Raw genomic sequence first — 15,391 nt, 5'->3', positions numbered from 1 at the left:
AAATCTTTATTTAGTGTATTATAGGGTAAGCATTAGAATAAGCTGCCTCAATATTTGCATTCCTTGGTGAGATCTTTCTGATTAATTGTCCGTATTGTGGAATAATTCTAATGTTAAGGTAAGATGAATGGAAAAAGCTGACCCGAGAGCAATGTTTGCCTTTCTTTCGCTCCTATCAATATCGACACACTTAGCGAACATTCTCTTTGCGTGGTGTTTGGCAAATGCATGTAACATTGTCCGTCTTTGTAGGAAAGACGCATCGTTAAAAACACTCATAAGCCTTAAATTCCATCGCTGTTTGGAAACCGGGCCCAGGATGTATTCCTCATGGTCTCTACGTCATGGGTTTTATTCTGTAAAACTCAATATATGTAGATACCAAAAGTGTAAAATAATTGCATGAATATGGAATTTCTCTTAATCTGCTATTCAATCAGTTTTTTACACTACAACCCTACGTCCCTGTTGTACCTGCTCAAAAGCAGTTGCACAATCTGTCATGGTATGGTCTAATAATACAAGTCAGGAGGATGTTTATTAGATAGAACCCAAAATCAATATACAGGATTCAGGACAGCCAGAAAGAACTGGTGATTTCACATGAACCCAATTCAAGATGTACCCCCTCAAATCCTTTTCACTCTTTTCACAATCAGGACCACTGAGGGGTAAAAGAAACAGCAGCAGCAACAAGATGTGATCATCAGGATGTTTTATTGTGAATCTGTTTTAGACATCTCTTATTCATAGTCCATGAGGCACTGTTCTACTAGAAGTCATCATTGTCAGTCATCCAGGTCCAGTGTGTTGAGTTCCTCATCCAGTTCGTCCAGGTCCTCGCCGGTGAAAAGGTTCTCGTCCACAGGCACGGGCTCTGCTTCCTTGTCGTCGAGAGTCTCGTCTTCCCCATCGTGACCGTTCTCCTCCACACCTCCGCAAGCACCGTTCAGCTGGTCATCTGGGAGATGGTGCAAGGCACAGGTTCAGAACATCACATCTCCTCAGTCAAAGGCATCAGCATCTGTGCTGTGACCCATGAACGGAATTGTAATGGCAGGTGACGTGGCAAGGGAGTCATTCAACTTTGTGCAAGGGGCACCTGGGATTAGAATGTATCTTTTTGGACTTTTAATATAGCCATTGATTCCTGGAGAATATAACTTATAAATTCCTCATGGTGGGGTATGACAGTTAGTTCAACTGTCATACCCCATCAGAACCCAAAATATAAGCTTGTTTTACTCAATTGTTTACAATTACAAAGCTTACAAACACTGTATAGATTAAAGGGGAAATCCTCAGTTGAAACAAATCGTTCTCCCTGTCCATTTCACAAAAAAGCTATGGGATTTGGCTGGAATTCACTCAAATTCATACAGCGCTATGGATGCAAGGAGTGACCATCCATGATATCAAAATTATAGTTTTAACCAGGGGTTGGAACCGGTTCAGGGAACAGAACCGAAAACATTTTTCAAGGGACAGAAATGTAACCTGGAACGAAAGTGATCCATATTGTTGCGGGAACAGAACGGTTATTTTAAAAGCATGGAAATAAGTTAACATTATTTTTCGTTCCAGGCATTTATTTCTAGTCCCACAAGCTGAAAATATGTCAGTGTGTGTGCAGGCTCCCTGCCCTTCCCAAGTATAGGGTACTGTACTGATGTTAAAACAGTGATAAGATCGGAGAGGTTTTTATTAGCAAAAGAATGGATTCACTTTATGAATGTTACTTGACTTCTTATGGCTGGGGGGCAGTATTGAGTGGCTTGGATGAATAAGGTGCCCAGAGTAAACTGCCTGCTGCTCAGGCCCAGAAGCTAAGATACGCATATTATTAGTAGATTTGGATTGAAAACACTCTGAAGTTTCTAAAACTGTTTGAATGGTGTCTGAGTATAACAGAACTCATATGGCAGGCAAAAACCGAAGAAAAAAAATCCAACCAGGAAGTGGGAAATCTGAGGTTTGTAGGTATTCACGTCTTTGCCTATCCAAGATAGTGTAAAATTGGTCCGATTGCACTTCCCAAGGCTTCCACTTAGATGTCAACAGTCTTTAAAACCTTGTTTCAGGCTTCTACTGTGAAGGGGGAGTGAATAAGAGCTGTTTGACTAAGAGGTCTGGCAGAATGCCATGACCTAAATCATGATCCATTTCATTTCGAAAGACAAAGAAATTGTCCGGTTGAAACATTATTGAAGAGTTATGTTAAAAACATCCTAAAGATTGATTCTATATACCGTTTGACATGTTTCTACGAACTGTAATATACCCTTTTTGCTTTTCGTCTGGACTAAGTGCCTGCGCCTCATGAATTTGGATTTGTGAACTAAACGCGAACAAAAAGGATGTATTTGGACATAAATGATGGACTTTATGGAACAAAACAAACATTTATTTTGGGACTGGGATTCCTGGGAGTGTATTCTGATGAAGATGATCAAAGTGAATATTTATAATGCTATTTCTGACTTCTGTTGACTCCACAACATGGCGGGTATCTGTATGGCTTGTTTGGTGCCTGAGGGCTGTTAGACCCAGATTACTGCAGGGTGTGCTTTTTCCGTAAAGCTTTTTTGAAATCTTACACAGTGGTTGCATTAAGGAGAAGTATATCTTTAATTCCATGTATAACACGTGTATTTTCATCAACATTTATGGTGAGTATTTCTGTAAATTGATGTAGCTCTCTGCAAAATCGCCGGATGTTTTGTAAGCAAAACATTACTGAACATAACGCACCAATGTAAACTGAGATTTTTGGATATAAATATGACCTTTATCGAACAAAACATACATGTATTGTGTAACATGAAGTCCTGTGAGTGTCATCTGATGAAGATCAAAGTTTAATGATTAATTTTCTCTATTTCTGCTTTTTGTGACTCCTCTCTTTGGCTGGAAAAATGGCTGTTTTTCTGTGACTAGGCGCTGATCTAACATAATCGCATGGTATGCTTTCGTTGTAAAGCCTTTTTGAAATCGGACACTGTGGTAACAAAAAATGTATCTTTAAAATGGTGTATTATACTTGTATGTTTGAGGAATTTTAATTATGATATTTTTGACGTTTGGATTTGGCGCCCTGCACTTCCACTGGCTGTTGTCAAATCGATCCCGTTAACGGAATTTCAGTCGTAAGAAGTTAAGGATTACTATAGGCCTAGTTATCACGTTTCAAATTGGATTTATTCATTACAAAAAAAAGGTTAAACATGTTTTTAATTCTGGTGACGCTCTGCACACACAAGTTGTTAGCTAGCTCAAAAGGACATTCAAAGTCCCTTCATAGAAGCTGCTCCTCCTAGGTATAATTCTGTGGACCCAATTGAGATAATGCAATGTCATAACAAGATGCCTAGTGCTTCAAGCCTGCTCTTCAGGCTTCACACTTCTTCTGCCATAGGCTACACTTGTCTGTTCATCACGCATGTGATGCACTAGACGACCAGTTCTTATATCCCTTATCCTACTCCTCCTCTGTTACTCTGGTGATGTAAAGGTTAATCCAGGCCCTGTTGCCTCTAGCTCCACTCCTATTCCCCTGGCACTATCATTTGTTGACTTCTGTAACCGCAAAGCCTTGGTTTCATGCATGTTAACATCAGAAGCCTCCTCCCTAAGTTTGTTTTATACACTGCTTGAGCACACTCTGCTAAACCTGATGTCCTAGTCATGTCTGAATACTGGCTAAGGCAACCAAAAATTCTGACATTTCCATCCCCAATTACAACATTTTCCACAGATAGAACTGCCAAAGGGGGTGGAGTTGCAATCTACTGCAGCGACAGCCTGCAGAGGTATGTCATGCTATCCAGGTCTGTACCCAAACAGTTCAAGCTTTACTTTTAAAAACCCACCTTTACAGAAATAACTCTCTCACTGTTGCCGCTTGTTATAGACCACCCCTCAGCCCCTAACTGTGTCCTGGACACCATATGTGAATTAACTGACGTCCGTAATGGGTCCGCGGTCAAACAATCACCCCTCATCACTGTCAAACGCTCCCTAAAACACTTCAGTAAGCAGGCCTTTCTAATCGACCTGGAAGCATATTGACCTCATTACGTCAGTAGAGGATGCCTGGTTATTCTTTAAAAGTGCTTTCCTCACCATCTTAAATAAGCATGCCCCATTCAAGAACAGATATAGCCCTTCGTTCACTCCAGACCTGCCCTTGACCAGCACAAAAACATCCTGTGGCGTACTGCATTAGCATGAAATAGCCCCTGCGATATGCAACTTTTCTGGGAAGTTAGGAACCAATGTGCACAGGCAGTTTGAAAAAGCTAGCCTTTGCTTTCCTAACAGAAATTTGCATCCTGTAGCACAAACTCCAAAAAGTGCGGGACACTAAAGTCCATGGAGAATAAGAGCACCTCGGTGGGAGGTGGGATTCTGCAAAGGGACCAGGACGACTGATCCGTGTAAAGGAAAGAATGAATGGGGCCATGTATCGTGAGATTTTGAGTGAAAACCTCCTTCCATCAGCAAGGGCATTGAAGATGAAACATGGCTGTTTCTTTCAGCATGACAATGATCCCAAACACACCGCCCGGGCAACGAAGGAGTGGCTTCGTAAGAAGCATTTCAAGGTCCTGGAGTGGCCTAGCCAGTCTCCAGATCTCAACCCCATAGAGAATCTTTGGAGGGAGTTGAACGTCCGTGTTGCCCAGCAACAGCCCCAAAACATCACTGCTCTAGAGGAGATCTGCATGGAGGAATGGGCCAAAATACCAGCAGTGTGTGAAAACCTTGTGAAGACTTACAGAAAACGTTTGACCTCTGTCATTGCCAACAAAGGGTATATAACAAAGTATTGAGATAAACTTTTGTTATTGACCAAATACTTATTTTCCACCATAATTTGCAAATAAATACATTAAAAATCCTACAATGTGATTTTCTGGAGAAAAAAAATCTCATTTTGTCTGTCATAGTTGAACTGTACCTATGATGAAAATTACAGGCCTCGCTCATCTTTTTAAGTGGGAGAACTTGCACAATTGGTGGCTGACTAAATACTTTTTTGCCCCACTGTATGTCCAAATAGCCACTTGTTGGTATCGTGTTCAGCCCAGTAATCCATCTTCATGAGGTGCGAGCACTTAATCCAGTCCGGAGCACGCGTCATGAGACCAAAGCTCTCTGCCAGACCACTGACTCAGAGGTATCATGAGCCCCTCCTTTATAGTAGAATCCTCAAACTAGTTTCTAAAGACGGTTGACATCTAGTGGAAGCCCTAGGAAGTGCAACCTCATCCATATCTCAATGTGTATTCGGTCAGCCAAGCTTTGAAAAACTACAAACCTCAGATGTCCCACTTCCTAGTTGGATTTTTCTCAGGTTTTCACCTGCCATATGTGCTGTTATACTCACAGACATCATTCAAACAGTTTTAGAAACTTCAGAGTGTTTTCGATCCAATACTAATAATAATATGCATATATTAGCATCTGGGACAGAGTAGAGGCAGTTCACTCTGGGCACGCTATTCATCCAGAAGTGAAAATGCCGCCCCCTATCCCAAAAAGGTTAAATTAAGGTGAAAATGGTATATAATAATATAAATGTAAACTAGCTTGCCTGCTCAATCCGCACTGATTGGTGAAGTAATTTAATATTTATTTAAAGTTCATTTAAAGCTAAAATGGAGAAAAAAAATGGAAAAAAAGGAAAAATACTTAAGAGACTATATAAAACGGTTACTTTTTTGGGGGTTGAACCGATTCAGAACTTTCTTTTGCTGGTCTATTTTGTGGCTTCTGTTCAAAATGAAACGATTGGGGGGGAAAAATCCATTCCAATCCCTGGTTTTAACCATGTTTTACTTTGTTTACAAATATTGGATTAAAGACAAGCTTATATTTTGGATTCTGACAGGGTACGATAGTTGAACTAAGCTCATGAGGCATTCTTCTTCAGAAGTCAATGGGTACATATCATTCATTTATAAATCCAAAAGTGGATGTACCAACTTCAGATTGTCCCTTTAAAACTATAATTTTGATCAAAAGGATGGTCAGTCGTTGTATCATTAGGTATGTCTGCGAATTTGCGTTTATCAGCTGTTTACAGAAACAAGTCTCTCGGATTGCCCCTTTAAAGGCTGAGGGCCAATTGTGTGATCGAAAGAGGTTTAAAGACAGGCATGTTATGGAAAACACATTGGGATAGAAATAAATGCTTTGAAAAAAAGAGATCAAGGATGATGTGGCTTCCATTAATCTTATTGGCAGAATAATTTCAAACACTCACCATTCGTTTCCTTTGTTGGCTTTGATTTGGCTGTAAATCTGTCGACTGCAGCAACAGTTATTCCGGTGTTGTCAACTTCCTTTGGAACAAACCTGGCTAGATCAACATCCTGGAACTCGTGAACATATTCAACCTGTGGGGGGGGGGGCAGTATCAATGTCATACATATGCATCACTTCATGATATATACATATGGTGTAGCACCTACACACTTTAAGGTACTTCAGTAAAGATTTCCTGAGTATCCCCACAGCATACCTATTGAAACATGTGTTTATCAGGCTTACCTCAACGTCATCATTGTCCTCAACATATTTTATGTCATCAGCCTCCTCATCGTCATCATCAGCCAGATCAGGACAGAACTCAAATACTTGACGGCCGCTTACCTACACAACAAAAACAACGTGTTAGTATTAAAATGTTTTCCACTTATCTGTAAGATGTGATACGGCAATAAAAATACATTATTATTTCGAGCTTTAGCAACATCCTCTGATAGAAAACAAAATCAAAGCTCACCCCAAAGGACCTGCCAGCTTTGAAATCAGCCTTCTTTTTCTCCATGTCTTGCTCTGCCTTGGCCACTTTTTCTTGCCTTTTCCTCTTTTTCCAGGCCAAGAAGGTCTCCAGAGTTATCCTGGTGACATTTGGTCCTAGGGCAGATCGCTGACAGACAAAGTCATTTTTTTGTAACATTTCTTAATCTCAGCACTGTTATTGAAGTTAGATTTTTTTTTTTTAATATGTTGGTCACTGAGTGATCTCAAACATTAACAGAGTTGACAGACAGTCCTGGCATCCATAGCTCTTTATATATTTCAGAGTGGATAAAGTAGCAGGGCTGCCGATTGAAACAAACATTGTGGCTTGAAGAGTAATATGGGCTAAATAATAATAAGACAAATCTCAAGTAGGAACATGAATTTTAGTGAAAGTGGTCAAATCTACCTCATTCTCTATCAACTCTTCCATTGAGATTTCATCTTCCTTTTCATCCTTCTTCTGGTCTTTCTTGAGCACAAAGCCAGCAGGCAATGCATGGCGGTACATACAAGTGTCAGCTCCACTAGGACATACCCAAAACCAACCATATTTGTTGTTTTCAATGGCATCAAGGAAATGCTTGCAAACCTACAAGACGATAAAAGCAGAAGTAAGTCTATTGCATTCAGAAAGTATTCAGACCCCTTGACTTTTTCCATATTTTGTTACGTTACAGCCTTATTAAAAAAAAAATCCCCCCTCAATCTATACACAAATTGCAAATTGATTGAAAATAAACTGAAATATCACATTTACATAAGTATTCAGACCCTTTACTCAGTACTTTGTTGAAGCACCTTCGGCAGCGATTACAGCCTCTAGTCTTCTTGGGTATGACGCTATGCATGCCTGTATTTGGGGAATTTGTCCTATTCTTCACTGCAGATCATCATCTCAGGTTGGATGGGGAGCATCGCCGCACAGCTATTTTCAAGTCTCTCCAGAGATGTTCGATCGGGTTCAAATCCAGACTCTGGCTGGGCCACTCAAGGTTATTCAGACGTGTCCCGAGGCCACTCGTCTTTGCTGTGTGCTAAGGGTTGATGTCTTGTTGGAAGGTGAACCTTCAGCCCAGTCAGAGGTCCTGAGCGCTCTGGAGCAGGTTTCATCAAGGACCTCTCTGTACTTTGCTCCATTCATCTTTGCCTCGATCCTGACTAGTCTCCCAGTCCTCCGGCTGACAAACATCCCGACAGCATTGTGCTGCCACCCCCGCGCTTCACCGTAGGGATGGTGCCACGTATCCTCCAGATTTTATGCTTGGCATTCAGGCCAAAAGAGTTCAATCTGGTTTCATCAGACCAGAGAATCTTGTTTCTCATCTTTCTCTCACAATTCCTTCGACCTCATGGCTTGGTTTTGCTCTGACATGCATCGTCAACTGTGGGACCTTAGACAGGTGTGTGCCTTTCCAAATCATATCCAATCAATTACATTTACCACAGGTGGAATCCAATCAAGTTGTAGAATCATGTTAAGGATGATCCATGGAAACTGGATGCAACCAAGCTCCATTTCAAGTCTCATAGCAAAGAGTCTGAAAACCTATGTAAAATTGAAAAAACAGTATTCGCTTTGATATTATGGGGTATTGAGTGTAGATTGAGGAGGATTTGGTTTTTTTTGTTTTTTAAATCCATTTTAGAATAAGGCTGTAACATAAAATGTGGAAAAGGGGAAGAGGTCTGAACATTTGCTGAATGCCCTGTATAGTAGTGATGAATCTCAGCTTTTAGAGTGATGTGGCAAAACATACAATTTGAGTTTTTGAGCTTAGAGCTTTTTTCTTTTCAGCTTCTCCGTGCTTCTGGTTCACAACCTCCTCCAACTTCTTCTCATCCCAATTATCCATGGTGTCTATACAAAACAGGACAAATAGTCAGCTCTACAAAACCCAGCAGAGATATCAGCTGTTTATTCGCTGCTGACAACACTAATGATTAGAAGACACTAACCTTTCTCAAGCTCGTCATCTCTCTTGTCAACGTAGAGGCTCCGTTTTTCACACTTCCTCTCGAGTGTCAAATCGTGGGAGAACTTGCACTTGTCTCCTTTGGTGCATTGGCCTTGCTTGAAGAAGGCACAGAGAACTGACTTTGGGTCCACCCCTGCAGAATTAAGAGGAAAATGTAACAAGTACTGTATGTTTCTTCTCGCGCTCATTACCTCAGGGTCTTTCCTGCCACTGTTGCCAGATGGGTGGATTGAATAGTATAATTACACAAATGTTTTTCTTATTCTCTTTTGTTATTGTAACCCAAAAGAGGGTAATGATAATGATTTATGATTTAAATTATGTACAGTACCAGTCAAAAGTTTGGGTTTTGCTTTACTTTTACTATTTTCTACTTTGTAGAACAGAAAAGACATCAAAACTATGAACACATGGAATAATGTAGTAACAAAAAAAAAAGTGTTAAATCAAAATATATTTTATAAACTTTAGATTCTTCAAAGCAGCCGCCTTGACAGTTTTGCACTCTTGGCATTCTCTTAATCAGCTTCACCTGGAATGCTTTTCCAACAGTCTTGAAGGAGTTCCCACATGCTGAGAACTTGTAGGCTGCTTTTCCTTCACTCTGCGGTCCAAACCATCTCAATTGGGTTGAGGTCGTGTGATTGTGGGTTGCCAGGTCATCTGATGCAGCACTCCATCCCTCTCTTTCTTGGTCAAATAGCCCTTAAACCTGGAGATGTGGTGTCATTGTCCTGTTGAAAAGCAAATTATAGTCCCACTAAGCGCATACCAGATGGGATGGCGTATCGCAGCAGAATGCTGCGGTAGCCATGCTGGTAAGTGTGTCTTGAATTCTAAATAAATCAGTGTCACCAGCAAAGCGCCCCCACACTTCATGGTGGGAACCACACATGCGGAGATCATCCGTTCACCTACTCTGCCCATCACAAAGACATGGGGGTTGGAACCAAAAATCACAAATCTGGACTCAGCAGCCCAAAGGACAGACTTCTACTGGTCTAATGTCCATTGCCCATGTTTCTTGGACAAAGCAAGTCATTTCTTCCATTTGGTGTCCTTTAATAGTGGTTTCTTTGCAGCAATTCAACCATAAAGGCCTGATTCACACAGCTTCCTTTGAACAGTTGATGTTGAGATGTGTCTGTTACTTGAACTCTGTGAAGCATTTATTTGGGCTGCAATTTCAGAGGCTGGTAACTCTAACGAACTTATCCTCTGCAGCAGAGGTAACTCTGGGTCTTCCTTTCCTGTGGCGATCCTCAGAGCCAGTTTAATCATAGCGTTTGATGGTTTTTCCCGACTGCACTTACATTTTCCCGATTGACGGACCTTCATGTTTTAAAGTAATGATGGACTGTCGTTTCTCTACTTATTTGAGCTGTTCTTGCCATAATATGGACTTGGTATTTTGCCAAATAGAGCTATCTTCTGTATACCACCCCTACCTTGTCACAACAACGGATTGGCTCAAATGCATTACAGAGAAAATAAATTCTACAAATTCACATTTAACCTTTTAAAGATAGGGGGCAGCATTTTCACTTTGGATGAATTGCGTGCCCATAGTGAACTGCCTCCTACTCTGTCCCAGATGCGAATATATGCATATTATTATTACTATTGGATAGAAAACACTCTGAAGTCTCTAAAACTGTTTGAATTATGTCTGTGAGCATAACAGAACTCATAGGGCAGGCAAACATCCAAACAGGAAGTGGAAATTCTGGGGCTGGTTGATTTTCAACTCATCGCCTATTCACATCCAAATAAGATATGGATCTGTTCGCACTTCCCACGCATTCCACTAGATGTCAACAGTCAGTAGAACGTGGAATGAAGCCTCTAGTGTGATGTGGGACCGGATGGCCACTATTTTGAGTCACTGGTCTGGCAGAATGCCAGTTCCTGGTCCCGCGCAGTAGTCATTATATCGCCTTGCGTTCCATTACTTTGTAGACAAAAATGAATGCTCAGGTTTGAATGTTATTGGATATTTATGATAACAGCATCCTGAAGATTGAAGCTCTACTTAGTTTGACCAGTTTATTCGACCTGGAATATAACTTTTTGACGTTTTCGTCCGAGTTCGCCTGGACCAGTGCCAGCTTTTGGACATGTGAACTAAACGTGCTAGCAAAAGTAGCTTATTGGACACTAGTAATGGACATTATGGAACAAAACAACGATTTATTGCAACGATTAGGATTCCTTGCACTGCATTCTGATGAAAGATCAAAGGTAAGGGAATATTTATGATGCAATTTCGTATCTCTGTTGACTCCAACATGGCGGAGAAATATATTTACTTCTGAGCGCCATCGTTTAAAAACAATCTGACACACTGGTTGTTAATGCAACCGCTGTATCTTTAATTATATGTAAAACATGTATCTTTCGTCAAAGTTTATGATGAGTATTTCTGTTATATGACGTGGCTCTCTGTAATTACTCCGGATATTTTGGAGGCATTTCTGAACATGGCACCAACGTAAACCGAGATTTGTGGATATAAATATGTATATTATCGAACAAAACATAAATGTAGTGTGTAACATGTCATATGAGGGTCATCTGATGAAGATTATCAAAGGTTAGTGATTAATTATCTCCAATTCTGCTTTTGTGACCATCTTTGGCTGGGAAAAATGGCTGTGTGTTTTTTGGGATTTGGTGGTGATCCAACATAAATATATGTTGTGTTTTCGCTGTAAAACATTGTAAAAATCGGAAACGATGGGTCGATTAACAAGATGTTTCTTTCATTTGCTGTATTGGACTTGTTAATGTGTGGAAGTTAAATATTTAAAAAAAAACATTTTTGAATTTCCCGCGCTGCCTTTTCAGCGGAATGTTTGGGGGGGTTCGTTAGCTGAACCTGTGTCCTAGACAGGTTAACAAGGGACACCTGTTAATTCAAATGCATTCCCGGTGCCACCTCATGAAGCTGGTTGAAAGAATGCCAAGAGTGTGCAAAGCTGTCATCAGAGCAACGGGTGGCTACTTTGAAATATATTCTGATTTGTTTAACACTATTTTGGTTACGACATGATTCCATGTGTTATGCAGTTTTTGATGTCTTCACTAGTATTCTACAATGTAGAAACTAGTCAAAATAAAGAAAACCCTTGAATGCGTAGGGTTCTCCAAACTTTTGACTGGTACTGTACATCAACAAGAAACATTAACATGCATTACAAACTCATTCATTGAAACACGCAATACAATCTTTAAGAACTTTATTAACATTACAGTGAACATTAATTTGTTAACACTGTTACAAATGCTTTTACATGTTAGTGTTAAACTTGTAATTTGAGACAGCTATTTTACAGAGCCCTCATACGTTGCAATAAACTTTTCTTTACAGAGACAACTTAGAGCGAACATTGCAAATTGGATTAATTGAAACCTGATATAACCCTCCAGAGAAAACTGAACTAATGGAATGAATAATGTTCCAAGTTTTCTATTTGGAATTTTAACATCTCTTATAGTATCTCCGACACAAGACAGCAATGATGCAACTATGCACACTGGTTGGCTTTTCGAGACTGAAGATACACAGTAGTTTTCTTGGTGCACAAAAATGCTCAGTTTATAGCATAATACCTTTTTGCACCTTTGCCCTGTTCTAATTATTGACAAAGATTAGTGGTGGGTAGTATGCAAAAGCCTAATCAGTGATTAATCCTGACAATATGAGTTTCCTAAGCATTCAATAGGGTAAGGTCGCAAAACGTCCTTTTAGATTAAACAGGGCATTTTCTAAATCTATGTACAGTTGAAGTCGGAAGTTTACATACACCTTAGCCAAATACACTTAAACTCACCTCAAAATTCCTTACATTTAATCCTAGTAAAAATTCCCTATCTTCGGTCAGTTAGGATCACCACTATTTAATGTGAAATGTCAGAATAATAGTAAAGCGAATGATTTATTTCAGCTTTTATTTATTCCCAGTGGGTCAGAAGTTCACATACACTCAATTAGTATTTGGAAGCATTGCCTTTAAATTGTTTAACTTCGGTTAAACAATTTCAAACACACAAGCATCCCACAGAAAGCTGGGTGAATTTTGGCTCATTCCTCCTGACAGAGCTGGTGTAACGGAGTTTGTTGACCTCTGTGCTCGCACACGCATTTTCAGTCCTGCCCAAAGATTTTCTATGGGATTCAAGTCAGGGATTTGTGATGGTTTGTGATGGTATTGGAGTGGCCTTGACTTTGTTGTCCTTAACTTCTTATGGGATGGGGGTATTGAGTAGCTTGGATGAATAAGGTGCCCAGAGTGAACTGTCTGCTACTTAGGCCCAGAAGCTAGGATATGCATAGTATTAGTAGATTTAGATAGAAAACTCTGAAGTTTCTAAAACTGTTTGAATGATGTATGAGAGTATAACAGATCTAATATGGCAGGCAAAAACCTGAGAAAAAAAAATCCAACCAGGAAGTTGGAAATCTGAGGTTTGTAGGTATTCAAGTCGTTGCCTATCCAAGATGTGTAAATTTGTAAAAGTGTAAATTTGATCCTATTGCACTTCCTAAGGCTTCCACTAGATGTCAACAGTCTTTAGAACCTTGTTTCAGGCTTCTACTGTGAAGGGGAGTGAAAAAGAGCTGTTTGACTAAGGGGTCTGGCAGAATGCCATGAGCTGCATTCCTTTTCATTTCAAAGACAAAGGAATTGTCCGGTTGAAAGATTATTGAAGATTTTAACATAAAACATCCAAAAGATTGATTCTATATATTGTTTGACATGTTTCTACGAACTGTAATATAACTTTGTTGACTGTCTGGACTAAGTGCCTGCGCCAAAACGCGCAAACAAAAAGGAGGTATTTGCACATAAATGGACTTAAAAAATAAATAAAAAACATTTGTGGAACTGAGATTCCTGGGAGTGCATTCTGATGAAGATGATAAAAGGTAAGTTAATATTTATAATGCTATTTCTGACTTCTGTTGACTCCAACATGGTGGGTATCTGTATGGCTTTTTTTGGTTCCTGAGCTCTGTACTCAGATTATTGCATGGTGTGCCTTTTCCGTAAAGCTTTTTTGAAATCTGACACAGCGGTTGCATTAAGGAGAAGTATATCTTTAATTCCATGTATAGCACTTGTATTTTCATTAACATTTATGGTCAGTATTTCTGTAAATTGATGTGGCTCTCTGCAAAAATCACTGGATGTTTTGGAAGTAAAACATTACTGAACATAACATGCCAATGTAAACAGATTTTTGGATATAAATATGAACTTTATCGAACAAAACATACATGTATTGTGTAACATGAAGTCCTATGAGTGTCATCTGATGAAGATCGACAAAGGTTAGGGATTCATTTTCTCTCTGCTTTTTGCGACTCCTGTTTGGCTGGGAAAATGGCTGTGTTTTTCTGTGACTAGGTGCTGACCTAACAATCGCATGGTATTCTTTTGTCAAAAAGCCTTTTTTATTTTTTTTTATTTTTTTAATCGGACACTGGTGAGATTAACAAGTTTATCTTTAAAATGGTGTATAATACTTATATGTTTGAGGAATTTTAATTATGAGATTTCTGTTTGAATTTGGCACCCTGCACTTTCACTGGCTGTTGTCAAATCGATCACGTTAACAGGATTTCAGCCCGCCTCATCCCTAAGAAGTTTTAAGCCATTTTGTCACAACTTTAGAAGTATGCTTGGGGTCATTGTCCATTTGGAAGATCCATTTGCGGCCAAGCTTAAACTTCCTGACTGATGTCTTGAGATGTTGCTTTAATATATCCACGTAATTTTCCTTCTATTTTGTGAAGTGCATTAGTCCCTCCTGCAGCAAAGCACCCCCACAACATGATGCTGCCACGCCTGTGCTTCACAGTTGGGATGGTGTTCTTCGGCTTGCAAGTCTCCCGCTTTTTCATCCAAAAATAACAATGATCATTATGGCCAAAAAGTTATATTTTTGTTTCATCAGACCAGAGGAAATTTCTCCAAAAAGTACGATCGTTGTCCCCATGTGCAAACCGTAGTCTGGCTTTTTTATGTCGGTTTTGGAGCAGTGGCTTCTTCCTTGCTGAGCGGCATTTCAGGTCATGTCGATATAGGACTCGTTTTACTGTGGATATAGATACTTTTGTACCGGTTTCATCCAGCATCTTCACAAGGTCCTTTGCTGTTTTTCTGGGATTGATTTGAAATTTTCGCAGCAAAATACTCTGAGACAAAACACGTCACCTTCCTGAGTGGTATGAGGCTGCGTGGTCCCATAATGTTCGTACCTGCGTACTATTGTTTCTACAGATGAGCGTGGTACCTTCCGGCGTTTGGAAATTGCCCCCAAGGATGAACCAAACTTGGAGGTCTACAAAAAAGAAAATCTGGGGTCTTGGCTGATTTCATTTGATTTTCCCATGATGTCAAGGAAAGAGGCACTGAGTTTGAAGGTAGGCCTTCAAATACATCCACAGGTACATCTCCAATTGACTCAAAATTATGTAAATTAGCCTATTAGAAGCTTCTAAAGCCATGATGGAATTATCTGGAATTTTCCAAGCTGTTAAAAGGCACTGTCAACTTAGTGTATGTAAACTTCTGACCCACTGGAATTGTGACAAT

General features: G+C 39.8%; 1 protein-coding gene across 1 annotated transcript in view; it reads right to left on the bottom strand.

The window, feature by feature from the left end:
* Positions 1-698: 698 nt before the first annotated feature.
* Positions 699-15,391, bottom strand: part of LOC118374809 (zinc finger CCCH domain-containing protein 15-like) — a 30,766-nt gene continuing 16,073 nt past the window's right edge. Inside the window, exons 4-10 of the mRNA XM_035761294.1 lie at positions 8,770-8,922; positions 8,571-8,671; positions 7,220-7,402; positions 6,791-6,937; positions 6,556-6,657; positions 6,269-6,401; positions 699-961 (exon numbers count right to left, since the gene is read on the bottom strand). Coding sequence (XP_035617187.1) covers positions 789-961; positions 6,269-6,401; positions 6,556-6,657; positions 6,791-6,937; positions 7,220-7,402; positions 8,571-8,671; positions 8,770-8,922 — 992 coding nt within the window. The 3' untranslated portion in view covers positions 699-788. The remainder of the gene's footprint in view (positions 962-6,268; positions 6,402-6,555; positions 6,658-6,790; positions 6,938-7,219; positions 7,403-8,570; positions 8,672-8,769; positions 8,923-15,391) is intronic.

This window comes from Oncorhynchus keta, chromosome 4 (assembly GCF_023373465.1).
Source record: "Oncorhynchus keta strain PuntledgeMale-10-30-2019 chromosome 4, Oket_V2, whole genome shotgun sequence".
NCBI lineage: Eukaryota > Metazoa > Chordata > Actinopteri > Salmoniformes > Salmonidae > Oncorhynchus > Oncorhynchus keta.
Note: the sequence above shows the minus strand (reverse complement) of the source record. Positions and strands in the feature narration are given on the sequence as shown.